The sequence below is a fragment of the Juglans regia genome, chromosome 10 (assembly GCF_001411555.2).
Source record: "Juglans regia cultivar Chandler chromosome 10, Walnut 2.0, whole genome shotgun sequence".
Lineage (NCBI taxonomy): Eukaryota > Viridiplantae > Streptophyta > Magnoliopsida > Fagales > Juglandaceae > Juglans > Juglans regia.
In genome coordinates this window covers 35,949,704-35,975,870 of record NC_049910.1, presented here as the reverse complement: position 1 = coordinate 35,975,870, position 26,167 = coordinate 35,949,704, and the positions used below count along the sequence as shown (strand labels likewise).

General features: G+C 34.2%; 3 protein-coding genes across 5 annotated transcripts; 2 read left to right on the top strand and 1 right to left on the bottom strand.

The window, feature by feature from the left end:
* The first annotated feature begins 1,892 nt into the window (after window positions 1-1,892).
* On the top strand, window positions 1,893-10,159 carry LOC109021957 (putative lysine-specific demethylase JMJ16). Of its 3 annotated transcripts, none has more exons than XM_019004709.2 (10): window positions 1,893-2,039; window positions 2,151-2,248; window positions 3,836-4,140; window positions 4,672-4,740; window positions 4,892-4,969; window positions 5,115-5,624; window positions 5,724-5,948; window positions 6,050-6,211; window positions 8,414-8,782; window positions 9,050-10,159. In XM_019004709.2, the coding sequence occupies exons 3-10, from the start codon at window positions 3,841-3,843 to the stop codon at window positions 9,863-9,865; spliced, it is 2,529 nt and encodes an 842-aa protein (XP_018860254.2). In that variant the 5' UTR covers window positions 1,893-2,039; window positions 2,151-2,248; window positions 3,836-3,840; the 3' UTR covers window positions 9,866-10,159. The 3 variants fall into 3 exon arrangements, with proteins under 3 accessions (XP_018860254.2, XP_035550299.1, XP_035550298.1); XM_035694406.1 differs by having other exon boundaries at window positions 1,954-2,039; window positions 3,836-4,137; XM_035694405.1 differs by lacking the exon at window positions 1,893-2,039 and having other exon boundaries at window positions 2,142-2,248.
* Window positions 10,160-12,350: 2,191 nt separating this feature from the next.
* LOC109021953 (probable arabinose 5-phosphate isomerase) lies at window positions 12,351-13,958 on the top strand. The gene is made up of 3 exons (XM_019004702.2): window positions 12,351-13,205; window positions 13,292-13,515; window positions 13,739-13,958. The coding sequence occupies exons 1-3, from the start codon at window positions 12,393-12,395 to the stop codon at window positions 13,893-13,895; spliced, it is 1,194 nt and encodes a 397-aa protein (XP_018860247.2). The 5' UTR covers window positions 12,351-12,392; the 3' UTR covers window positions 13,896-13,958.
* A 9,804-nt stretch (window positions 13,959-23,762) lies between these two features.
* LOC109021952 (protein LIGHT-DEPENDENT SHORT HYPOCOTYLS 3-like) lies at window positions 23,763-25,284 on the bottom strand. Its single transcript, XM_019004701.2, has 2 exons — window positions 24,573-25,284; window positions 23,763-24,471 (listed from the first exon to the last, which is right to left on the bottom strand). The coding sequence occupies exons 1-2, from the start codon at window positions 24,812-24,814 to the stop codon at window positions 24,141-24,143; spliced, it is 573 nt and encodes a 190-aa protein (XP_018860246.1). The 5' UTR covers window positions 24,815-25,284; the 3' UTR covers window positions 23,763-24,140.
* Between the last annotated feature and the right edge of the window lie 883 nt (window positions 25,285-26,167).

The following is a 26,167-nucleotide window of genomic DNA, read 5'->3' as shown; positions in this document are numbered from 1 at the left end:
TATACAGCTTGTTTCTTCAATAAAATCATAGATCATGGCTATGGAAGCAAATGATTCATGAAGACAAGGACGCGGTGTTTTTACGTGTGCTCGCCGTCATTCTGTAAATGGTCTGAGACATTCTATAAAGAAGGAGATTATGAATGGATGTGCCAGATCAGCAACCTCTGCCCTAGCTCGAGGTGGCTAACATGGAAGGGTTTCATGTGTTCCAGCTAGAGAGATATTTAGAAAGAAAAAAGGGTGGAAAGAGTATGATAGTGCGATATGCCTTGAGAATTGCTAGCTAGGAGGGTGATAACATGGTTTAGTTATAGCTAGCATAGCTTACTCCATATCTTAAATCTTTCAATAGAATAATTTGTCCTTAATTTGATATGTTTATTTTAAGTGCATGGATTTTTATTGAAGTGATTGACTTATTTAAAACATCTCGTATCAGTCGGTGTGACTAGAAATGATGAAATTCTAAGATAGAATGAATAATTCTTTAAATCTAATCCACATAATGTGTTAAAAAAAAAGGGGACAAGATTAAGGTAGGTTTTGGATTGAAAATTTTTAAAAGTTGACTCATACAAGGTGGAGAAAAAGAATGAAAAATGTGATGGGGACAAAAGTAACAATTATGCTTGGTTGATGGGTGAAGCAAAAATAAAAGCATTTGAGTTTCTGAGATTGGCAGTCTTAGCTTGGTTGGATGATCTCCTCTTAATTGAACCCTTTTTCCTGGGCTCCTAGCTAGCCTGTACTGCAGTATAGTATATTAATACAATACAATTTAATATGGATGGACCCCATCTCGTACATGGCCCCAACGGGCCCTTCAATGTATTTAAATTATCATAAAATACTTATTTCTTAATTTTTTTAAAAAATATTTAATTCTATTTTTTAAGTTAAATTTATCCGATGATAATTTGTGATTTGAATATGCATTTTCGATCGATATTAATATATAAAAATTGACGAAGAGCCCTCTTGTTTAGGGGTGTGGGCCATCAGATGCCAGTGCAGCCTCCACCTACACTTGAGTCCTAGCCTGCCCATATTGGGCCTCATCCATCATCATACAAAAATAATTATCTTTAATAAAACAACTTCGTTTGGTGTTTGACTTTCTATATAAAGAAAAAAAAAATTCTAATTTCGGAATTCTCCTCTCTTTCTCCCTCTCTCTCTCTCCCTGATTGTTCTCTCTAATCTCCTCTCCTTTTCTTTTTGCCATTGTTCTCTCCTCCACTTTTTCTTGTTAAAGCTTGCATTTGTGAGACACCCATGAGCCATGAGCCATGGCATGGTCGTGGGTATGAGACCAGGAATGGTTGTGGGTCTCTTCGAATGGTTGTGGGTTTGTGAAGAGACCCACAACCATTCCTAGACATGGTTCTTTGCTAAAACCCACAACTACGCTATAGTCTTCTCAAAGTTAAAAGTGAGTGTTAGGAATAATCAATTAGAAGTAGCCACACAATGAGTATAAAGTGTGTACTCTTATAATAACTTCTCTCTAACATTACTCAAAGAAAAATAATGTCAGAAGATCCAAGTTGAATCAGATTCGATACGACCAATGAACCGTACATATTCCACAGAACAGTACATATGTATCAACCATCTTCAGACTTTCAGTTGAGTGTTTATTTATTGAGTCATGCTACAGATCCCGAATTCGAGATCTAAAAATTATCCTGAAAAGAGTTAATTTTTTTCTATTTTTTCATTTTCTTTTTTATGTATTTTTTTAATCATGATAAACATTTAAAAAAAAAAAAATTCACAACATCATTTAAAAATATTTTTTTAATCATTTGGTTAAAAAAAAAAAAAAAGTACCATTCGGGGATATTTTTTGGATTCCGAATTAAGCATTTCTCTTATTTATTTTTTTCAAACAGACGACTCGAAATTGAAAAAGAGTAAAACCAGTTTCAAAAAAAAAAAAAAAAAAAAAAGAGTAAAACCCCGTCAAAGCGCCATGCATGTTATCATAGCAACTATGGCAAGAAACATTTGGGAGCCTTTTTCGGTGGCTTCGGGTAAAGAGATACCACAAGATTGTTGTCTCTCTTCCTCTGTATCGACATTTATTACGTTTTTTTTTTTTTTTCGTTTTGGTTTACTTTGTAGGTCAATTTCTTCTTCAACAGGTTGGCGGTGCATTGTGCGTTACATGTAGGTGTAGCCCTGCGCGGCTTTTTTCATCAGAGACTTTTCCGACCCTTCTATTTTCCGGAATTTATTTTGGGTATGTGTTTCTGACTAGTGTGATTTCGATGACTATGAAATTCGAAATTCCTCTCGTTCTCTGCTGTTAGTACTGATACAGGCATATTGTGTGAGGTTCGTACTGATAGCGTTAATTAAACTGGAGCAGACTCGTTTAATGAAGTCGGGGCGGATCCATTTTACTGGTTTCAGAAGCAATAGGCGAGTCAAAGTTATAGTTCAGTGACGGTCGTGTGAAAATTTTTGTAGAACAGCGGTTAAAAGTTTAAATTTTGGTGAAATGGTTGTCCAGATTATTTCTATCAATGGGAATATCGTGAGGACTCATCGTTGTTAACTTATTTACCGAATAGTCAAAATGAAATCTATAAAAGCTTTTGTTTTTATGATTTTTTTAAAGTATGTTTTTATGAATTGATGGTTAGTTTGAGCACCAAGCATGTTAGGAGGTTGCAAAATCCTTTCAACCTATTGGTTCAAATATTCGAGGATGATATTTTCAGTAGAAACTTAACAGGAGGAATGATACATTCTGGTGGCTTCAGGGTTTTCCCCCTTTAGATGGCAGAAAGCTGTATGTTGTGGCATGGAAATGTTTTAGTGGAACACCTTGATTTTATCTATCCAATACAGTTGAGGATTTTGTTGTTAATAACTTAATATGTAGGTAAGTCATGAACGCGCCATTTTGGTTGGGGATGAAACTTCTAAATCAGCAGCGCCTTGGTTTTCGTTGGAGTATGTCTGTGAAGTGCTATAATACATGTAATATGTTGTTATTGTGGTTCTATCATCTGAAGCCCAATGAAAAACTTTGGAACAAGTGTAGGAGGGGTGCTATATTAATACAAGCATGTTGGATTGGTGTCGAAAATGTGGATTTTGAATCTGTGAGATATTGACAGGATATATGTGATGGCTTTGTGTGAGCCACTAACTTAACTTGTTGATGATGTCGCTTTATAGTTTGATATTTCAGTTGCGTTAGAAAGGGCCAAGCAGGAAAGCACTTAAGATTGAGAATTTTATATCCTACCCTGTTAAGATCACTGTAAAACAACAAAGGAGAAAAGAAGCAAGAGAAACAGTTGTCGTTTGGGAGGGTGGACTGTCATATAGGTTCCAAACCAGATAACTCACTTTAATTTGCATTAAGAATAAAATATAGGCGGAAAAACTTGCTAATTCCACATGTAATCACATTCTCTAATGGAAACCTCAGCTCTTTTATTGGTATGTTATGTTTCTGATGACTGTCATGTGCTTTGGGAGTATGCTGGATTGGCTTGATTGCTTGCAGTTGACCTTCATCATTTTTCTTCCTGCTTATTTCTCTTCCCTATGCTTGCTTCTCTTGTTTGCTTGCTGCAGCCAATTTCTTTTTTGATAAGTAAATACAAATATGTATTAAAAAGCACAAAGGGGAGCACCTGACTAGGTAGGTGAAAATCAGTGGATGTCAACTGATTGTAGCAGTGAGGATAATCAGTTGGATTCTACTTCAATATCCTTCCCAAATGTTATGTTTTTTTATCTAGTGCATTCCTAAATTGCTTGTTTATTAACATACTCATTAGTAATTTATTTTTTAAAATTTAATTTTCAGTGCTGATGGGCACAAAACGCAGACGGTCTTGTATTAGTGATGAGAATGTGGAAAGTCTCTCAGTTCCACCAGGTTTTGTGTCTCTTACATCCTTCCTACTGAAGAGAGTAGAAAAAAGTGAAGAAATAAATAATTCCATGTCCTTCGTGAGTGCATCTAAACAAGAGCCAATCAAGATGGACACCATGTCAGACATGACTGATATTGCTGATTTGAAGACATCGCTTAAACGAAGACCATGGATACTTTTTGACCAAAGCAACCATAGCCCGGAAGAATTGGAATCAGGACAGTTTGATATGGTGGTAGATCTTCTTCTTGTTATTAAAATGCTTTCATTTGGCGCCTTCAAATGTTATGCTGCTAGGTGTTCCTGTTTTATACTTCCTGTGTACTTGGGCTATGCCTTGTTACTTGATTCAATAAAATTTTATATTATACTTGTATAAAAAAGAAATGTTATGCTACTTTATGCTGGTTATTCGAGGTTATTTTATTCCGCAATATTGGTTTCTGATGAAATACCTCATGATTAGAACTTTAAGTATCTGAGAAGATCCCCCTTCAACTCCGTATTCTTTCTTAAAAATGAATGCAATTTTATATGTTCACAATATTATTTAGGGACAAACCAAGAGGAAGTTGAATGCAGATGGTTTGGTTTTGCCGTGACAGAGTGATTGCATCAATATGTTTTATAGGGTGGCTTTGAGTCTATCTTACCTCTGGATGATTTGTGTTAAGAATACGGAGTTGAAGGATCAGAAATGGAATCTGTTTGTTTTTTTTTTTTGGTTGAAAATGCTAGTTATAGTGGTACTATGTTTCTTTTGCAGGATCTCCCTAAAACTCGCCTTCCAAAAGGAGTTATTCGAGGATGGCCAGATTGTAATAACTGTCTAAAGGTCGATTCTCATTAGTTACAAATATTATTCTGTTTGTATTATAGGATTCGTTGGTACTAGTTTTAAACTTTCCAATGCGCTTGAAAATTTTGATGCAGTCATGTTCTCTTGTTTCCTTGATGCTCATTGTTGGTTGTAGTATTTTGAACAGGTAACAGCAAGGTGGTGTCCTGAAGAGGCAGGCGGGAATATCATGGAGGAGGCTCCTGTTTTCCATCCCACAGAAGAGGTATTTCCTATCTAACTTCTATAAAGCATTTTGTCAGTTCTGTCTTCATTTTTGTGCTCTCAGTTTCTCTGTTTTTCTTAAATGTGAAGTGTTTCTTTTCTTGTAGAAATTTTAATTCAGGATGACCTTGAATCTTTTGCTGCAGGAATTTGAAGACAGTGTTGAGTATATTGCGAGCATACGCCCTACAGTAGAAGCTTATGGAATTTGTCGTATTGTTCCTCCTCCGTCATGGCAACCTCCCTGCCTAATAAAGGAAAAGAACATATGGGAAGATTCTACGTTTGTCACTCATATTCAGCGGATAGATGGGCTTCATAACCAGTATTCACAGAGTAAAATTGCTAGGTTTCATGGAAATATGAAGGGTAAGAGGAGGAGTTTGAGGATAAGTTCAAAGAATGGCTATAGTGATGAAGATACCACAAACCCCTATGATGTTGGAAGCTTTGAGCCTGATCATGGTCCAGAATTTACTCTTGAAACTTTTAAGAGATATGCAGATGAGTTCAAGTGCCAATATTTTTGCAGTGGAACTAAGGTTACAGGTCCAGATAAAAACTCAACTGCATTTCAAGAGCAGGTGGAACCATCGGTGGAAGACATTGAGGGTGAATACATACGTATTGTTGAGAATCCAACTGAAGAAATTGAGGTATGTTGGAGATTATACAATGTGTTCAATGTTCGACATTACTGTATGCATATCTGTTTGATTGGGCAGCTTATATTGCTATGATCATCCATTCTTTAGGTGCTTTGTGGTGCAAACCTGGATGCTCGAATTTTTTGCAGTGGATTTCCAGGAGTATCTAATTCAGTCGAGATATCTGGTCATCCCAAGTATTCAAAATCAAGCTGGAACTTAAACAATATTCCTAAACTGCCTCCTTCTCTTCTTTCTTTCGAAAGCCTGGAGACGTCTCATATCTTACTGCCTCAACTCTGTGTAGGAATGTGTTTTTCTTCACGTCATTGGGTAAGAAACTTGGATTCTTAGTTATCTAACATAAATAGATGTTTTCTTCAACCCATTGAATGTCCATCCTATCAAATCTCATCCAATCTTTTTTAAAACAGAAAGCTGAAGAGCACCACTTATACTTGTTGTGTTACATGCATTTGGGTGCTCCTAAAATATGGAATTGCGTTCCAGGGAGCTATAATATTAAGTTTGAGGCGGCTATGAAGAAACACTTTCCAGACCGGTTAGTTGAACAACCTGTGTTGGGTCATAGGCTGGTGAGTTGCGATATCCTTCTCATTTAATTGCTTCATAGGGAAAAAATGGTTTTGCTGTTCAGATAGTAATGGTATTGGATGCCTATCTTCCACCACATGGTGGGATTCATAATTTCCCCATATTGGTAAAACTTTAATTAGAATATTGGTCATTCAAGGTGGACTTTTTTGTTATCTCTTTGATATGTCTTGTACGTGGGATAATATGTTGTCTCCTGTGAGCAATACATTAGCTGCGCAACCTCATGTAGAAAATACTTATATAGTTGGTGTAGCTTTCCATGCAATCTGAAGCGATAAAGCTTTATGTATCTGGTCTTCCAAAACTTTGCTGGTGACCAATTCATCCTGAAAGATGATGTATTTTGTTCAGAGCATTGCTACTTCTGCCTCTGGATAATGTGCTTGTTTTATCGTGGTGGACAGGCCAAGGTTTCACAAAATTATGATGCTGGGTTTGGGATGGTAGAAGTAAGGGCATGAGATTACTTAAGTTTTTACAGCTGGAAAGTGTATAAACTAACCTGTCCGAAGTTATGCGCGGGGGCTAATTTAAATATTTTGGGCCATTTAGTTGACGGCTTAGTGTAGAAAAAGGCAGATTCTAAGGAAATTAGGTTTTGGTGAAACTGAGAATTGAAGCAGGTTCTCATTACCTCCTTTTCCATCCCAACATATCGATACCTTCTCTTTTGGATTTGTACACTGACACATCCGGGTAGGGAAATTCATAGCATATCATTTCTAGTATTTGGTAGATTTAAGGAATGGGAATGGCTTTGTGAAATGTAAAGATGGGTTGTGGTGTTGGAGGGTTCATGTTGATGATAAAAAAGGTAGAGGGTACCAATGAGTTGAGGATGTGCATGCGTGTGTGAGATAGATAGATAGATAGATAGATAGATATATATATATATATATATAGAGAGAGAGAGAGAGAGAGAGAGTAACATGAAAATAAAGAGAGAAGTTGAAAAGAGACAAAAAATCATTGTCCATCCGAATGTTTTTCATAATGCAATATTGTTCCCATATCCTTGCCCGCCTTTAGTCAAATGAGAGATGGGATGGCAAAGAAATCACATTCCCAATTGGGTGTCGTGATGGAAAACTTGGGGGGTGTTCTTTTTGGTGGTGTTATTAAAGCGAATGGTTGTTCAGGGAAGGATTGTGCAAGATAATAGGATAAAGAAGAATAATAAAAATTATATAGATAGTGTAACTATATCTTTAGTAAACCGAAACTCTTGATTTTTTCCATTAGTCAAAGCCTAATAAGCTTTGGAGAGTAGATTACTATTTAAAATGCAATAAGATAGGTTTTGGCAAAATAAGCTATTAGAAATGCATATTTACCTAAGCTTGAAAGGCTTCCTTGTAGGCTCGAAGTTCTTATGCTACTGAAGGGAACAGGTATTCTCTAACTTCGCTATAGATCTATGTGACACCATCCATGCGGCTGCAACTACATTGGTCTGCATAATATCGTTCTTTGCCATTTATTCTATAATGTCTCCGCACTATGCTTAACAGATTAGCCAATTTCAAAAGTCTAGATATGTTTCTTCATATTATTTCTCATGATCCTTCCATCTTTAGCTCGAGCAGGAGTTAATGTAGATATTTTAAGTTCAATATAGGTTATTTCCATTTATAACTTCGAACTGGTTGATTATGGCCGAGATTGTACGTAAATTTATGAGAGAAAGGATCTGTAAACAATATATGAAAACAGATGTGTCGTTTGGATTCGAAGATGAGTTGAGATGAGTTGCGATGGGTTCTGAATAGTAGTGAGATGAGTTGTGAATAGTAATGAGATTTGTGAGTTAAAGTTGCTGAATAGTAGTGAATAATAGTGAGATGAGTTGAGATGAATTGAGATAGGCTGTGAATACAAACGAAGTGTGATTTCCTCATGCTGATGGTTGTCACCACTGTTTTCGCATGCTTCCAGTTGATATAATGTTGAAACTAACAATGGTCATTACCTCCCCACCCCCCAGCCCTCTTCCCTTTGGAACAGAGAGAAAAAACACAGAACAATGAAAATTTCTGTTATTTAATTTTCATTTGCGCAACAATTTCGTCAATGACGAGTAAAGATTTTGCTCGGATATTTTAGTAAGAACCAGTACAACACATATCATTCCGTATTTAGTATTTAGAAATCTTTTATGACATTAATTCTTGATACAACAGGTTACTGAACTATCTGCCTCCAGGTTGAAGTCAGAGGGTATACCAGTCTATCGTTGCATTCAATATCCTAGGGAGTTTGTTCTTGTTCTCCCAGGAGCATATCATACAGGATTTGATTGCGGCTTCAATTGTGCTGAGATGGTAAATTTTGCCCCCCTTGACTGGTTGCCCTTTGGGCAGAATGCTGTAGAACTTTACCGCGAGCAGGGGAGGATGACGTCAATATCCCATGATAAGCTGTTGCTCGGCGCAGCCAGGGAAGCTGTGAGGGCCAGGTGGGAAGTCGCACTGCGTGGGAATAACACATTGGATAATTTGAGATGGAAAGATGCTTGTGGAGTGGATGGGATCTTAGCAAAATCATTCAAGGTAATCCTTAGAGTATTCAACTCCAGCTCCTCATTGTAACCTACAAGAATGATAGATGCGCTTTTATTTTGGTGCCATATATATAGCGGTAGGGTTTTGAGCTTTCTTTTCTTTCTTTGGGCCTCTCTCCTTTCATTTTTTCTCTTTTTATATTTTTTACTGCTGCTCTCATCTTGCACTCAACAGACTGTTCTCTTTTGCTCCACAATGTTGAAGCAAGTGACCTGATTCTGAATTCTTTTGTTTTTCTCACTCTTTCTTGTGTAGTCACGTATTAAGTGTGAGGGCATTACCAGAAAGTATCTCTGCAAATCTATGGAGAAGCGAAAGATGAGCAAAGATTTTGATGCAACCAGCAAAAAGCAATGCACAGTATGCCTATCTGACTTACACTTCTCTGCAGCAGGTTGCCAATGTAATCCAAACAATTTTTCATGTTTGAATCATGCGAAGCAGCTCTGTTCTTGCTCTTGGAGTGAAAAGTTTTTCCTATTTCGTTACGAAATGAACGAGTTAGAACTTCTTCTGGAAGCTTTGGAAGGAAAATTAAGTGCAGTCTACAGATGGGCTAAAGAAGATCTTGGACTGTCTCTGGACTCTTCTGTCTCCAAAAGTAGTACACAAAAATCAGGGCTGGTAGGTGGTTTACCATCCCCTGCAGAAGAATCAAAGCAAAAGGAGCACAAACCGAAAGATGTGGGAAAACCCGATGGCATTGGTACGAATACTACTTCAAGCATTAAGGCAGAAATAAAGGCACGTCTGCTCCAATATAAACTGGTTAACGCATTGAAAGCAAAAGACATCCCTGTAGAAAGCCAATATGCAGCAACACGAAGCAGCATCAATAGTATTTCTGCTTCTGCCATCGAGACAGAAAGGAAGGCACATATGTTCCAATCAACAATGTTAGACAAACCAAAAGAAAAAGATAACACCACGGTATCTACAGTTGTTTCAAGTGCGAGAGAAGATGATCTTTCATTTTTGCAGACAAGTGTGATATTTGAAGTTTCTTCGGAAAGCACAAGCCTGTCAAGTTCCTCAGAATCTGCAGACCAGACATCAGATCTTGTCTTTTAGTTCAGCCGAAATCGGTCCTCTATAGGTAAAGAAGTTGCACTTTCTGAGTCTTCAAAGGGTGCTGGCAGACGGTGCTCACAAGTAAAAACTACTGACAGTGAGCACAGTAGAATTTTCTTTTTTGGGCAAAATATAATTAACTAAAATAATAAGTATGGACATATGATACTTCCTATTGACCTGAATATATATGGTGAATATAATCTTGCAGTGTCGAAGATGGATAAGTTTTACTCTTTATAATTATTGTAAGAGACTCTAATTATACCATTGACTAATCGGTTTGGAGTAAGACCCAGGTGTTGGCTTGAGACTTCATTAAGTCATTATAAATGATAAAATAGTTAATTTAAACTAAAAATATAGGACTTGACTCTTGTTATCTATGATGAAATAATCAAAATTTAAGTGAGAAGATTGTGACCTATGTTAAGTGAGTATATGTTGTAAATGAGATTCTAAGTTACATGGAGAGAATAATTTCTTACTTTTTATAACGATATAAAAAAGCTCTAAGTAGGCATAGGGTACAAGAGGGGTGGCTACCTGCCTATGTAGGGTAGGTGGTACCCCTAGTGACAACCACGTGTTGTGGAATGAATGGGAGGCAAAGGCAAGGGTAAAAAGAAAAAGCAATAGTGGTGGAGGTGAAGCTGGAGAGACTTTTTGTAAGGCATCATTACAACTTTTTTAAATCTCAATATAAAATATAATAAACAATTCAACTTTTTCAAATCTCAAAATAATAATAATATTAAAAAATAATATTCTAACAATATTTTATCATCTCAACTCAACTCAACTCAACTCACTTCAAAATCTCACTCAAATAACTCGAGTTTGAGTTCGAGCTGATCAAACACGAAGTGAGTCGAGTTAGTTTTAGAGCTTTGCCTATTCTTTAACGAAGCCGAGCCAAGTTGATGTATTACTCGAGTTTTGCTTGTATTCTTTTAAATATTTTTTTAATTTATTTTTGAATGAGTTGAATAATTAAAAATACAAAACAACGATTAAATTAAATTAAATTTTTACAACTAATATATAAACCCTATATTGAATTATAAGCCCTATATTTTGTATCTGTGACCTATAGAATCATTTGGATGAGTCATTTTTCAAAATTTAATAAAATATCTAAACTTAAGCTATTTCATTATTATTCACAGATATTTTAAGATATTCTAAGTATCCAAACGGACCTTAAGTTTTGCATACTAACTATTACACATATTATAAAATATCTATTATAATTTAATCACTTAAGTACTTAATTAACAAATATATAATCATATAATTATGGATTATATTCAATATATGTGGATAAATGACTAGGCATAAACAACAGGGTTAAATGTTACATATTTAATTATAAAGGTAATTATATTGATATAATTAAAGTTAATATGTATTGAAGCATATATATATAAATAAGAATATTACTATACAAAAATAAATTACACATAGATATTCAACGATTTATAGACAAGCTCTAATTGAATATAGCTAATGAGTCAAATCGTGCATAAACCTAAAGGGTTTTAATCAAGCCGAACTAAGTTTAATAGACCACATGTCATTTACTAATTGAGCAAATTTTTGCTTTCACAATCGAATTTTTTTCTTTATGAATTGAGCTTGGTTCGAGTTTAGATGAACAAGTATTGCACGAACTACAACTATATGCAAAAGTAGTAATACATACACGAAGAGAGATATCCAAAAAATGTATAACGTATATCAATTTTTTGTACATGTATTATTCACGATAATTAAAACAAAATTTTACCTGTCTAGCCGATGATATTATGATTAATAATTCTAAATGCAATTTTAAAATATATAAATCTCATATATTTTCTTTAATAAAAGAAAATCACGGTTAAAAAATGGATTTTTTCGATCATTAATTCAAACTCCACTTTTTAGGATTTATTTAGATAAAAAAATGATTTTATCTTATCATTATAATTTTTTTTAAATTTCTATATAATATATAATAAATAATTTAATTTTTTTAAATCTTAAAATAATAATAATAAATAATATTTTATTCATTCAAACTAAAATTGCTCTGAAAATACTGTATAATGACTTATCACTTTTGCTTGCCACGTGGCCCAAACTAGCAATAATCAAATACCCCTCTTTTAGAGGGAGATCAGAATTCACGTGGGACGAAAAATTAATATTTTTCAAGCTGGTTTGATGGCATAGAAACTACATTATTAATAGAAAAATTCTATTTATAATCTTTAAGTGAGATTGTATGTACATATATATTATTAAATAAAAAAAATATTATTTTAAAATAAATAATTTTATAATTTTAAAAAATTTTAAAATTAAAATAGTCTAAATTTACATTACAATTTCTATTTAAAGACTATACCCATTACTCTTATTAATATACAAATTTGTCACATTAATTACCATAAAAATATATATAATTTATTATTTTTTTCCCTAAAAATTTCTACAGTCATACTACTTTTCTCTCAAATTGCATGTCGTGTCTCGTGTCAGCATGTGTACAGATTCTATACAGCATACATTCATTTGCACCGCCACCGACAAAGCCTATCGTTGTTATTACAGCGAAGCCGTAATGACACCGACATATAATAATAACGGCGACAATTTACACTCGTCACTGTTAATGCCATCAACCTCAGATCTCGCATGTCCGCCGGAGACAATGGGTTCTCTCCCACAACACTCTCCGTCCGACAACGTACCTCCACACCTCCGAATCGACGAGACTACCCTCCTCAACCTCTTCAAATGCCAGCAGAAACACCTGAACTTCTTCTTCCACAACCTATCGCTCCCCCAAACTCTATCATTCGCGCGTACCCTCCTCTCTGCCTCCGGAACTATCTTCTTCACCGGCGTCGGTAAGTCCGGCTTCGTTGCCAACAAGATCTCCCAGACCCTTGTCTCCCTCGGCATCCGCTCCGCTTTCATCTCCCCCGTCGACGCCCTCCACGGAGACATCGGGATTCTCACATTTCGCGACGTCGTCGTCTTGTTCAGCAAGTCCGGGACCACCGAGGAGCTCCTCCGCCTCGTTCCGTGCGCGCGGGCTAAGGGCGCGTACCTCGCCTCGGTCACGTCCGTGGAGGGCAATGCGCTCGCGGCGGCTTGCGACATGAACGTGCATTTGCCGCTGGAGAGGGAATTGTGCCCGTTCGATCTGGCGCCGGTGACGTCGACAGCTATCCAGATGGTATTCGGGGATACGGTGGCGATCGCGCTCATGGGGGCCAGGAACTTGACCAAAGAAGAATACGCCGCGAACCACCCCGCTGGTCGGATCGGGAAGAGTCTCATCTTCAAGGTCAGGTTTCGGGCCTCGATTAAAACTCAAGAATTTATCTGTTAAATATTTGTAGATTAACAGGTTATAACTCGTATGAGATTCAGGTAAAAGATGTTATGAAGAAACAAGAGGAGCTTCCAGTTTGCAGGGAAGGAGATTTGATAATGGATCAGCTAGTGGAGCTGACAAGTAAAGGATGTGGATGCCTGGTTGTTATAGATGAAGAGTACCACCTGATCGGTACATTTACCGATGGTGATCTCCGGCGCACACTCAAGGCTAGCGGAGAAGCCATTTTTAAGCTCACAGTAGGAGAAATGTGCAACAGGTAATAGAAGCAAAAATAAATTCATTTCTTGGCTTTGTAATTCCTGTGAAATGAGTTGCTTAAAAAGAGTATTTTGGGTGTCTATGGCTGCTGAGAAGTCAAATTCTTTGAAACTATTCTTGAATTGAAACCTACAAGAAATGGCTTAACGAACACAGACGTTAAGGAGGGAGAGAGGGATGAATAAGACCTGCAAATTACTAACAGCCTCGGGTTATTTCAGGATGCCGAGAACCATCGGTCCAGATTCAATGGCGGTGGAGGCAATGAAAAGAATGGAAGCACCACCATCTCCTGTGCAGTTTTTGCCGGTGGTTGATTACCGGAATAAGTTGATTGGCATTGTTACATTGCACGGGTTAGTTTCGGCTGGCATTTGATCATGTGTATGTATATATATATATATGTATTGTGAGTTTAATTCTTGTGGTGATTCTTTATTATGTTGATTCTTTTGATCTCCTCTCTGGTGGTGCATGAGGTTGATCTCTGCTTCTGTTTTTATAAAATTGAAGAGAATTATGTAGTTTATCAGATTCTCATCAATGGATGATTGAGTCTGAGGTTCTCAATACATTCTTTGTTGTCCAACAAAATGGGTACTTTTTTTCTTTTTTCTCGGCTAAAAGGGGTTGGAGGGACACGGACATGGCTTCCCTACTAGGATGACCATAGTAGCACCAAATCCGTTGGGGAGCCAGGGACCTAGATGGCAAGAACTGCATAGGTTCCTTATAAGTCGAACTTGAGCCATGGCCTAACCCCAGTTCCACGACGGCATCAATGGTCCATGAGTCAATGGGCCACCAATAATTATGAGCACTTTCCATTGCGAGATTCAATCTTAAGACCTAGTGCCTGCTGTCAAACTTATGGACCATCGAACCACCGTCCTTAGTGGTAACAAAATGAGTACTTGCTGCTAGGAACTTTCCCAAGAAAATAACAATGAAAATTAAAGAAATCTTTGCATCCCTCGAAATAAAAAATTGTCCCTAATTCCTTTAAATTTTAGACCTCAATAAAGGGACAATAATTTTCTCAACTTCAAGTCAAATTATGAAAATATTCTATAATTGATACTAGATAAAAACTAAGACTGCGTTTGGATGTTGAGGTCATCTCAGATTTGAGTTGGTCAATAATAGTATTTTGTAAGTCTCATTAAGGTGTGTTTGAATATATGAAATAAATCAGGATGAGTTTAATTTTTTTATAAAAAGTTAAAAAGGTAATGGATCTTATCAATAATTTGTTTAGGATGGATTGAGATAGGCTTACCAACCTGGGTTCCCAATTCTGCATATCTCCTAGTCTTCCTCAAACCAGGCCTAATTAATATAGGTGAGTGACTGAATTGAACCTAATATAGGTAAAGTAGTTAGTTAGTTAGTTAGTTAGTTAGTTGAGGTGATTTTTTTTTTTTTCTAATCAAGCATTTTATAGATAGATAAAGAAATACAAAAGTTCAAGGTGGATTAGTTGAGGTGATTTAGTTGGCAAATGAATAGCACAAGATTCAGTTTCCAGTTCTGATGGCACATTCAATACTCCTATATTGGGCCTAGCTCTCGTTTTCTTGGGTACATAATTTCAAAGAAAAATCTTCAATCGAGGGGGCCCATTAGAAAGCATCTCTCCTTCTCAACCCATTGACCAGATGAAGAAATGAAGTTTTATGAACTTTCCGAGTTGAAAAACGACATGCATTGAAAAATATATCTCAGAAGAATGCTCCATTAATTCTCAATAGAGAGTCCTGAAAACTGTAATTTTCCTTTACGGATTAAGAAATGATATTCATTATTTATTTTATTAAGAAATGATATTCTGTTAGATATTCATTTTTTATCAATAATTTTTCAATTATTGATTCTCAAGCTTGCCAACTTTATTATTTATTTATCATAACAAATGATAACAATTATCATTGAATTGCTTGCATAAATGTTCCTCTTTTTTCTTTTTTTTTTTTTTTCTATTTTCTAGTTTTATTAAATTAAAAATGCTTTTATTTAACCAAGTTTTCTTTAAAAAAATTCCAAATATTGGATAAAAAAATATTATATAATTCAGCCAAAATGATAGTAAACTAGCTAGTCAATTGAATAATGGTAATTTCATTAAAACTAGAGAAATGTTAGCTACAAAATAATTTTTGCATTAATAAACCTACAAACGAATGTAACTTAATATGATATGTTAGATTGTAAAATCATTTTTATTATAAAGAGGATATAACGTATTATATAAAATAATATCAATTTATAAATATATATATATATATATATATATATATATATATCACGCACAAACAAGGTTGAAGGACGAATCTACAAGTTGGATAGACGTTGGTGTTTGGCTGCGTGCGTGCGTGCTTGCTGTGGGGGATGAAACTGGCCGGGGTTGGCCAACTTTGGGGTCTGCTTCGTTTGGATTCCAAACTCATTTCAACTCATCTCAATTCATCATTACAATTTTTTCAAATTCCAATACAAAATATAATAAATAATTCAACTTTTTCAAATTTTAAAATAATAATAATATTAAAAAATAATATTATAACAATATTTTATCATCTCAACTTAACTCAACTCAACTCAACTCACTTCAACATCCAAACACAACCTAAGAGTACTCTCTACTGCTAGCTCATGCTGGAGTTTTGCTACATTTTTTGGCTTTCTTCAGTACTTAGAGCATTGGCAATGGCCTAGCCATTGCCAAAGCCAAGTGCAAATTTTACCTTTTTTTATCACAAAATTTCTACATTGAACTAGCTATAGCCATATATTTTAGTTTTGAGCTACAGTAATTTTTCCCACCTAGCTATATTTGGCTATACACTATTGAAGGACCAAATGAGTTTTTTATTATTTTTTCTCAATTTCCCTCCCTTTCCCTCCCTTTTTGGTAATTTTTCTTGCCAAATTACTTTTTTTTTATGATAAAGTTTCTAATTGAGGGTACATTTATTTTCTATCATTATTAGCTTAATACACAATATAAAAATATAAATAGCAAAAAAAAAAGGTTAGCAAAAATTAATTTGTTGGTTTCAAGAATTGTTGTATAATTTTTTTTTATCAAATATTATTAAAATATATGAAGTATATTTAAAAATATGAAAAAAAAAATTTGTCAAATATTATTAAAATATATAATATAATAATATTATTTTGACTTTAAAATGACTAGTCCAATGTGGACTTAGATAGTCAAAAATTAATACAATAACTAAAATGTAAGATTTTAGCCAAATTTTAGACTTGGCAATGGCTAGTCCATTGCCAATGCTCTTACTGGTACCATCAACACTATGAGAAGAGTTGTGAACTTGGTGTTCGTTGCGCAGAAAATGCATGTCTTGTTGGTAACAGCTTGTACATGACTGACTGACTTTCCTCCCATAAATAAATTAATTAATTAATTAATATCAAATAAGGAAGGAACCATACGAAGAGATAGGAAAAAAGTCTTGGCATTTCGAGCCAGAAAAAATTATAGGACTGGGACAGCTTGCTGTGCAGAATCTCCGATTCTTACAACTCACTGACTCACCTGTAATTGACATTACATGCTCCACCTAGTGTGTTTATATATATATATATATATCTCTCTCTCTATATATATATATAAAGTGTTAGATATGTTATTAATTTCTTAAAACTAAATTTATAAATTAGTATGATTTGATTTAATAAGAGAAATTTATTTTATAATATTACTTTATAGATAAAACATTTATTTTATACATTATTTTCTTTTTAAATATGTGATTCTAGATATGAAAAAAAAATGAGAAATGATTTTTATAGTTTTAAAATGTATAAATTTCGTGTATTTTTTTTTAAAAAATAGATAAATTTGAGACTTAGATAAAAATTATTTTTTTAATAATAGACTCACTTTATTTAAAAAAAAAATACGTGAGATTTGTATAATCTAATACTATATCTAACCTTAATCAAATTTAATATTTACTCTTATTGATGCGATAAAGTCAAAGAAAATCTATTTGTAATTGACAAATTGTTCTGACTTAAGACGATAAACTGATACTTATAAGTTTATAACAAGAAGCAGAAGCTTAACAAATATTTAATACACTAAATACGTATTTGGAAAAAAAATATATATTATTTTTATTAATTTATCAAATATTATGTAAAAATCGAATAAGTAAAACATTTTTTATAAGATATCAAATCAGTCGTGATTTCCGTGACTCGGTAAATAATAAATGAGTAATTTTATATATAATTAGAAATAAATATTGTATAATTATTTTTAAAAAAGATATAATTTATTATTAAAAAGTTAATTTTTTCATATAAAATTTTTATTTTATTTATTTATTTTTAAAGTGATTATGTAATAATTATATAATTCATAATTATAAATATATTAATAGAGTTTTATTATATATAAATAAATTTACGTATCAATTTATATATTAATATTATTATTTATATATTTTAAATTTAAATTTAAACTTATTTTTTAATCAATTATATTGAATTGATGTAAATATTAATATTTATAATTATTTACAATTAAATTTTTTCATCTGAAATAAATATATCAATGATCATCTCACCTGAATAGTTTGACTAAAAAAAATCGTTTTAAGGCCGAGGTAGGGTCCGTACAGAAAACGACTAATCAAAGACTGGAAAAGAGTGGGACCCACACATGCCGAATGCCCAGGCTGTTGAAAATCGAAACGATGAGCTGGGACCCACACATAAACGTCCGTCAAAAGAAAAAAGTAAAAAGAAATCCAAGTGAGTTTGATTTGGACGTGACAGCCAGTCAATATTTTCCACGTAGCAAGATCTAAACGTTGGTGACTGGGCCTAGACGAACGGATGGAAGAGAACGCACCGTCATGTCACTGTAGCCGACATGGGTGACAAGACTGCACGTGGAGGTTTTCGCGGTTGTGGGGTCTGTTCGGTCCCACCTTACCTTTTTGGGGTTACTTTTTTTTTTTTTTTTTTTTGGTTTTCTGGGTCCATTTCATCGTCCTGTCTTATTGACCATATAACGCGGGATTCTCGTACCATTTACATGGGGTTTTCTTATAGTGTGTCTGTTCCACAGCAACAGAAGTGTGTGTTTTTTTCCCAAGACAGGATTTTTATATATTCTTTTAAGATTAGTTCTTCCTTTTCTTTCCTCCCAGTTCTGATACAGAAACACCCTCCACTGTTATCGAGAGCAAGCAATGCATACACATATATATATATATCTATATATATATATATATAGGATGCTGATCATTGATCATTAGAAATTATCTTTAAAAGAAAATAAATAATGATTTCCATTTTTTGAACAATCAAAGCTTCGTTTGGTTGTCAAACTCATCTCAACTCATCTCAACTCATCATTACAACTTTTTCAAATTTCAACACAAAATATAATAAATAATTCTACTTTTTCAAATCTCAAAATAATAATAATATTAAAAAATAATATTCTAATAATATTTTATCATCTCAACTCAACTCACTTCAACATCCAAACACAACCCAAAAGAGAGAGAATCAGGCGAACATTTAGAGCATATATAGATAGTGCAGATCATGACTATTACAAGTTATTGCAAGTAGAACTGTTGCAGATAACCATGGAGGTGAAGGCTGGGGGCAGTGGGGTTGTCCTAATTTGGAGGAACCTGCAGGCACAAGAAAATAATTTAAATAAATCATGCACTCATGGGGAACGTTAATCTTTCGGCAATAATTCTGCCATTAATTTTTGGGGGAGTCTTTTGCTCAATTTCTGGAAGACACACGTGATAGTGAACAGCAAAGAAAATCTAAAAAGAAGAGATCAGATAAAAAATGTATACAAAACTTTCGTCAATATTATGGCTACAGCTGATCATGCTTTGCTGAACTGATGGCTCGACTTTACTTCCTAGAGAGAGAGAGAGAGAGAGAGAGGGTGATGTTCTTTCCTCGACCAGCTTAATTATTTGTTGCAATCATAGATCAGCTAAATCTACGTATGTAAGAATATGTGTAATGAGCTAAATTTATGATGTATGAGTAAATACGTACGTACGTCTGAATATATAATTAATAACGTTGATGGAGACGCAACCCTACTTTAAACCATGTTTATCTTCCAATCAGCTGTACTGTACAGACATTGACACACAGTACTCACGACTCATAACCCAAGAAGAAGAGAAGAGCCACTTCTCTTTAGGGGAATCATCATAGTACGTACAGTTTTGGTTTTCTCTCTTCCGGTATGCATTTTATAGTCTTATATCATCAGTTATATGTATGCATGTCAGCTTCTTGTCAAGGTGCCCTTATATATAATTTATGGTGATTGAAGGCCATATCATCTTAATTTATCTCCTTCCCCAGCTTGGTTTATTGGTACGTAAAAATTAAACACAAAAACGGCTTAAGCATATATCCACAATATCCCACACCACCGAGATCAGGTACGATCAGGTACTAATTAGGAAGTGAACATGATGTTTCTAGCTCTTCATTTTACCTTTTGAGATATAGGTATGCATGTAAACTTTCAAATAGCTAGGAAGACGAGCTATCTATCATGTGTGCTTGAAAAATATTGATTGCTTTAGATATAATGTGTGATGCTTGTCTATGTCAGTCAGACATCATGATCGTCATGTACGTACGGGTATTAATATCATGGCTCTACTATTTGATATCATTAATGCTTCTGATTCATCTGGCCAATTAATTCATCCGATTCTGCTTTTACCCTCAAAAGAAAGAAAGAAAAAAATAAAAAACCAAAGGTCATGATCTATTTGGCTCATATTGCTTGAGAAAATGCAAGATTCCCGTTCCTTTTTCAGCCTCCGCCCGCCTCTCTCTTTGTCTTTGTTTCTCCACCTTTTTCCCATCATTTCAAGCCATCAGCTACCACCTGCAGCTTGATCTTATAGTGACAAATCCTCGATCGTAGATTAATTGGGTGGGTTGGGAGTTGGCTTCACTAAATCTGTTTAATGATTGTACTCATTTTCGAGTGACGAATTTGGCTATTGATCACTACCCATGCACTATCGATCGGTTGATGTGATACTGACGATGACTGCATTAAATAATGAAAATAGCTAGCGTTAACACTCCCCTTCCCTCGCGCGCGTTTAATTTTCCTCTTTTTGCTTATGATCATGTGGCCTAATTTAATTAGTGATCATATGCTAAGCTAATTTATTCACTTATTATAGCTGCATATGTCACATATATATTAATTAGACCCCTCATGATTCGGATCGAATTCTATTTTGTAGCGTACACAACAAACTTGTCAATTTTTGTCTATTAATGATGAATAATATTCAATAAGAGGTAATAATAAGATGAGTCAATATATACAATTATGTAGATTTTCACTTAAAATTTGTATAATTTTCCTACGTACATGAATATCTTCTAATCAAAATCTTTTGATAAAGGATATAAATCATGTCATTGGGTTACAAAGACGTTATATATGAGTTATATTTTGAAGTAAAATGTTATGTATCATTCATTATTCACTCTCACGCCTCACACGGCCTATAAATTTTTCATAAGGTGTGGAGTGGTGAATAATGACTGATAAGAATAATTTTTCTATTTTGAAACAAAGCATGCAGGGCCAATACTGATCTATAGCCCTATCGATCTCATGCATACACGCACACGCCTACCATACACATAATTTCGTATTTATTTGAATTAGGATCAAGGAAAACATAATGATCAATGGGGAAGCTATTTTGATAATTCCTATATGTAACACTTGAATATTAATCTGTTTGATGTATAAAATCCTCTCGCTAGTGTACATGATATATGTTTCATAATTTTCAAGAGATATGAAAGCATATAAACAGCATGCATATCACCCTACATTCCCCATCACTTTGAAAGCAAGTGCTCTCAACACCACAGCATTGGGAGTACAAAGGCTTGTTTGGGGTCTTAGATTAGACACAAAATGTTCATATGATCTTATTTGATCTCATCCCATCTTATTCTCAAACATAATTCAAATATAAAATTTTTAAACTAATCATTATAACATTTTCAAACTAATCATTATAATTTTTTCAAACTTTTAAATAAAAATAAAAAACAATTCTAACTTTTTCAAATCTCCAAATAAAAATAATATTATAAAACTATTCTTATAATATTTTAACTTTATAATATTTTTATTCAACTTTTTTTTCACTCATTTTCCAAAATTCAAAAAATACTCAATTCAAACTATTTCACTACTATTCATAAACTATCTTACTACTATTCACAAAATTCACATATCATCTCACTTCCCAAACCAGCCATGATCTACAAAATTAGAATAAAAACTGCATATATAATCGGAATGAGCTAGTAATGATACGTGCAGTCATAGAATACGCGAGCGTCGTGAAGTCACTTTGAAGAAAAGTGAGATCCACTATTAAAAAATTAATTTTTTTTTCATGTAGATCCCAAATATATTCACTTTTTTAAAGTGATTATGCGGTACTTACACGCTCACGATTGCGACTATCATTTTCCAATCGGAAGAGATGAAACTATATATAATCAAGACTTAACAAAGTAGGCAATTATACAAACAATACACGAACATGGATATTTGACAATAAGTCACAGAATACTTCATGTACGCGTTATCTTTACAATGTTGCACTTTTTACAAACTAATAGATTAATTGTTCAGACCAAACAATCGGGAAATCCATAACGAAAAAACTAAATATAGATGAGATCATGTCATTCAATAGTTAATAAACCCTGTGCATTAATAGATGATTCCGCAAAGCATAAAATTAATGAGATTTCGTTTTGATCGAAAATCAATGCATAATTGTCGATTAAATCACTGAAAAGTATAATGCATATACAGTAATTAAAAGCCAATTAATTAGTCCAAACGAAGATGATCAGAAAACAGGGCCAAGCAAAGATTTGGGTTGACAAAGAACATCATGAAGAAGAAGTAGATCTTCTAGATCATCACCATTCAAGGAAAGCATATATCCGTTCTAAATCCGTGTTACTATTTGTTTAACCATTAATTACATGTGCATAGAGATCAATATTTAGCTGAGTAATTCTTAATTAATTATCAGGTCACCATCAAGGTCTTTTACGAATGGAATACCATGCACTGATAAAAAAAAACATGCAGTTTTCATATTCAACCCTGCAAGATTGTTCAAAAATCTTACTACTCCGATCCAGCATATAACATGGAATATGGTTGATATCATAGATATTACTATTTCGGATCTCTTCATTTAATTTCAAACATTCTATAGCAAATCCTGATAACTCCAAATGATTAGAAGCACGGATATATCCTCTGTGCATTTAAGTGCATGGTAGCTAGTTTCAATGTTTCATATATATCTCACCAAATAACCAGAAGGATAAAAAGCTGGTTCGTGATCAGTACTATCATTAGGCCTACGTACTAACATTGTTTTTCCCCTTTCTAGCTCAGATGATAGGTTTGTGGCTGAAGTATATATGGACAAAGTATATTTTCCATGATTGGAGTTGTTATATACAAGTAGTACTAGTACTTCAGTTGCTAATCCTTTCAGTGTTCAGGGCCGGGTGTGTAATTTCACTCTCTGAATGCTTTAAGCCTAGCTTAAGCTACCTCTGTCTTTCGCTACTTTTTTAGTGTGCAATTTTTTCTTGCTCCTCTTCATGTATCGGGATATATGTATATCAGTCAATCACCTTGAAACTTTACAAGTTGATAGGTTAAAGTTCAGTGACACATGTGATTGATCAACTAATAGTTAATAAGAACTACAAAGCTTTGAGGCCTATGCATGCTTGTTATGACCTATATATGCTTAAAGGCCTTGTATCTCTTTTTTTATACTATGATCTACTATTTTTCAGACAGTTAAGTAGGAGAAGTGGCAACTCAAACGATCGAGGGACACAACTTAAGAGGGAGTGATCAGAAGTAATGACACTTGCAGAAATGAATTAACAGACGATCATTTACAGTGACGCAACCATTAAACAAAGTATATTTAGTAGTGCTAGACACATCTGACGTGAACGTCATGATCCTTCTGTTGAGGTCCTTTCAAGCTTAAAAAACTTTGGAACTGAATTGCCATCAATATATCCATGAAAAATAGGAGAAACGGAAAAAACCTTGAGAAAAGAGATGAAACTTGAAAGCCAACATGATATGCAAATTTGTGTAGATGGATATTCTAAGTACATAAAACCATGAGCAAAATATATGCTCAGTTCGACATATATAGACCATATCTCCTAGCCAGTACATTTTTTTAATTTCCTCCCAGCTAACACTTTTCCAGTGACAGTCTACTTGCAGTGATACTAACACTGTTTTCTGAATCAAATGCATATTCACGATATCCCAGATCCATAACACTGCTTATGTAAAAGTTAACAGAATACACAGAAACACAGTGTATAATAGCTAGCACCTTTTAGAAATTTAACCCTAAAGACACCAAAACAGTACCCTAACTAGCTCTTAAAAAGATTCAAGGGAGTACCCATTTTGAAATTTGGCAATTTAAAGATGCCTAGCGGAGAGTAGAATCATGGACAATGGGGATTTCTTTATTGGCTTGCACCTGGGGGTGGCAGCTGACCTGGTGGAAACTGTTGCCGGGAGCGCTTCCGCTTCTTTTTCTCATAGCTGACCCCTCTTGCTTTTGACTGCAAATCACGAACCTCGCGGAGATAGAGCCTAACTGCTCGAGCCCCAAAAGGGTTAACTTCAGGCTGCCCTCCGTTCTCTTCAAACGCGGCTCGGAGGCGTCCGATGAGCGCATCGAGGCTGCCCCAGGCCTGGCGCAGCGGGCATGGACAAGGGGCTGGAGGGTTTGGGAGACCATAGAAGGGGCAGATTGGAGTGTGCACTTTGGTTTTGCCAAATTGGTCGAGGTACCTGTTGAAAATAGATAAATCACATAACCTTTGCTGTAGAATTCTAAAGTCTAACAGCTTAAACTTTTTGAACCGATTAGTGCTGCTTAATTTATGCTGTACCGGAGGAATTCGAGAACATGGGCACCGCTGCATCTGGAGAGGGAAAGAGGTGGCCGGTGGTTCATCAGGTATTGGCCGAAGGTGTTCCAGTCACGGCGCTTCTGGTTTTCATAGCGGCTGCTTGGAGCAGAAGCTGATGAAGAAGAGCTTGCGGCAGCTAAGGTGTTATTGGTAGTACTAGAATCCGTGATGCCGGTGTTCTCGGAATTAGAACTCTCAGTCAATTCTGGGAGTGAATCCATGGATCTCTTTTGGGTGTGTATTTGGATGGATTTCTTGGATCTTTAGAGTAGCTACCAGTAGTTTTGTTCTTGGAAATTGGGGTGATGTTGTATTTATCGCTTCTGCTCTTACATTCAAGCTTTCCACTTCTAGGGTTTTGCTTCCTAGAGCGGAGGTGATCTTTAGGAGATTGGAACGAGAGAGAATGAGATATATATTTAGTTCAGGATCAGAGCTGGATCCATTACAGTGGAGCAGTGGATATGTCTAATTTATTCATGGAAAGAAAAAGCAACAAAGATTCAAACTCATGTAATATTCAGTAGTACTGCTGATTGATATTACAAATTTCCATTTATGAAGGAAGAGAATGGAGAAGAGATCAGGCCGGGGGAGGGAATGGAGCTGCAAATGTTGAGGCAAAAAGATCATGTGAATATGTGATGACTGATGAGACTGATCGGAAAGTGAAAGGACTTCTCCTGTTTGCGTTCTCTCTCTCTCTCTGCCCTTTCTTTTCTTAATTTACTCGGTTTTTTTTTTTTTTAACGATGCTAGCAGCATTCACGTTCGATTCTCTATTTTTTTTTTTAAAATTTTAGTTAAAAATATACTCTTTATAATTTTATCTTAAATTTTATATATTTTTTAAAAAAATTTACATTTTATTCTCTATCATTTTTCAATTATATTAAAATTTTATTATTTTTATTATTTTTTTTCTCTTACTTCTATTTATAAATTTAACTACTCAATATTTTTTTTTTTTTTTATATTTTAAACTATTACTCTAACAAATATTTTAAATAAAATTTAAATTATTTTTAAAATTTTTATTCTTTTATATTTTGTAGTTATTTAAATTATTTTTAAAACTATAACAAATATAAATATAAGAAAAATTATAGATGATTGGAAGAAAAATTAATTTAATTAAAATAAATAAAATATTAATAAAAGTGATTTAAAGAATGAATAGTGATTTAAAGAATAAATAGTAGTTTTCTATATTTGAGAAATTATTGTTCATCCATTAAATTTTTTTTTCTAAAATAGAGACCCGAATAGAAAGAAGTTTTGAGAGTATTCCCTAAACTTTTTCTTAAATTATAAGAAAAAAAAAAAAAAAGGCTATAGAACACCGGATAGGAACGCTCTATCATTGCGATTGTTTGATCTATTGTACTAATTTTCTTTTATCAAGATTATATATATTTTTTTTTATAGGAGTTTGATTTTAAGATATTTTGTAATTTTTTGCTTGTTCATGTATTAAATATTCATTTTCTATAATTGAGAATTATTAATAAAATTGAGCTACATACTGTATTCTCTTTTTTAAGAATAATAAAATAAAAATAACAACTCATTTT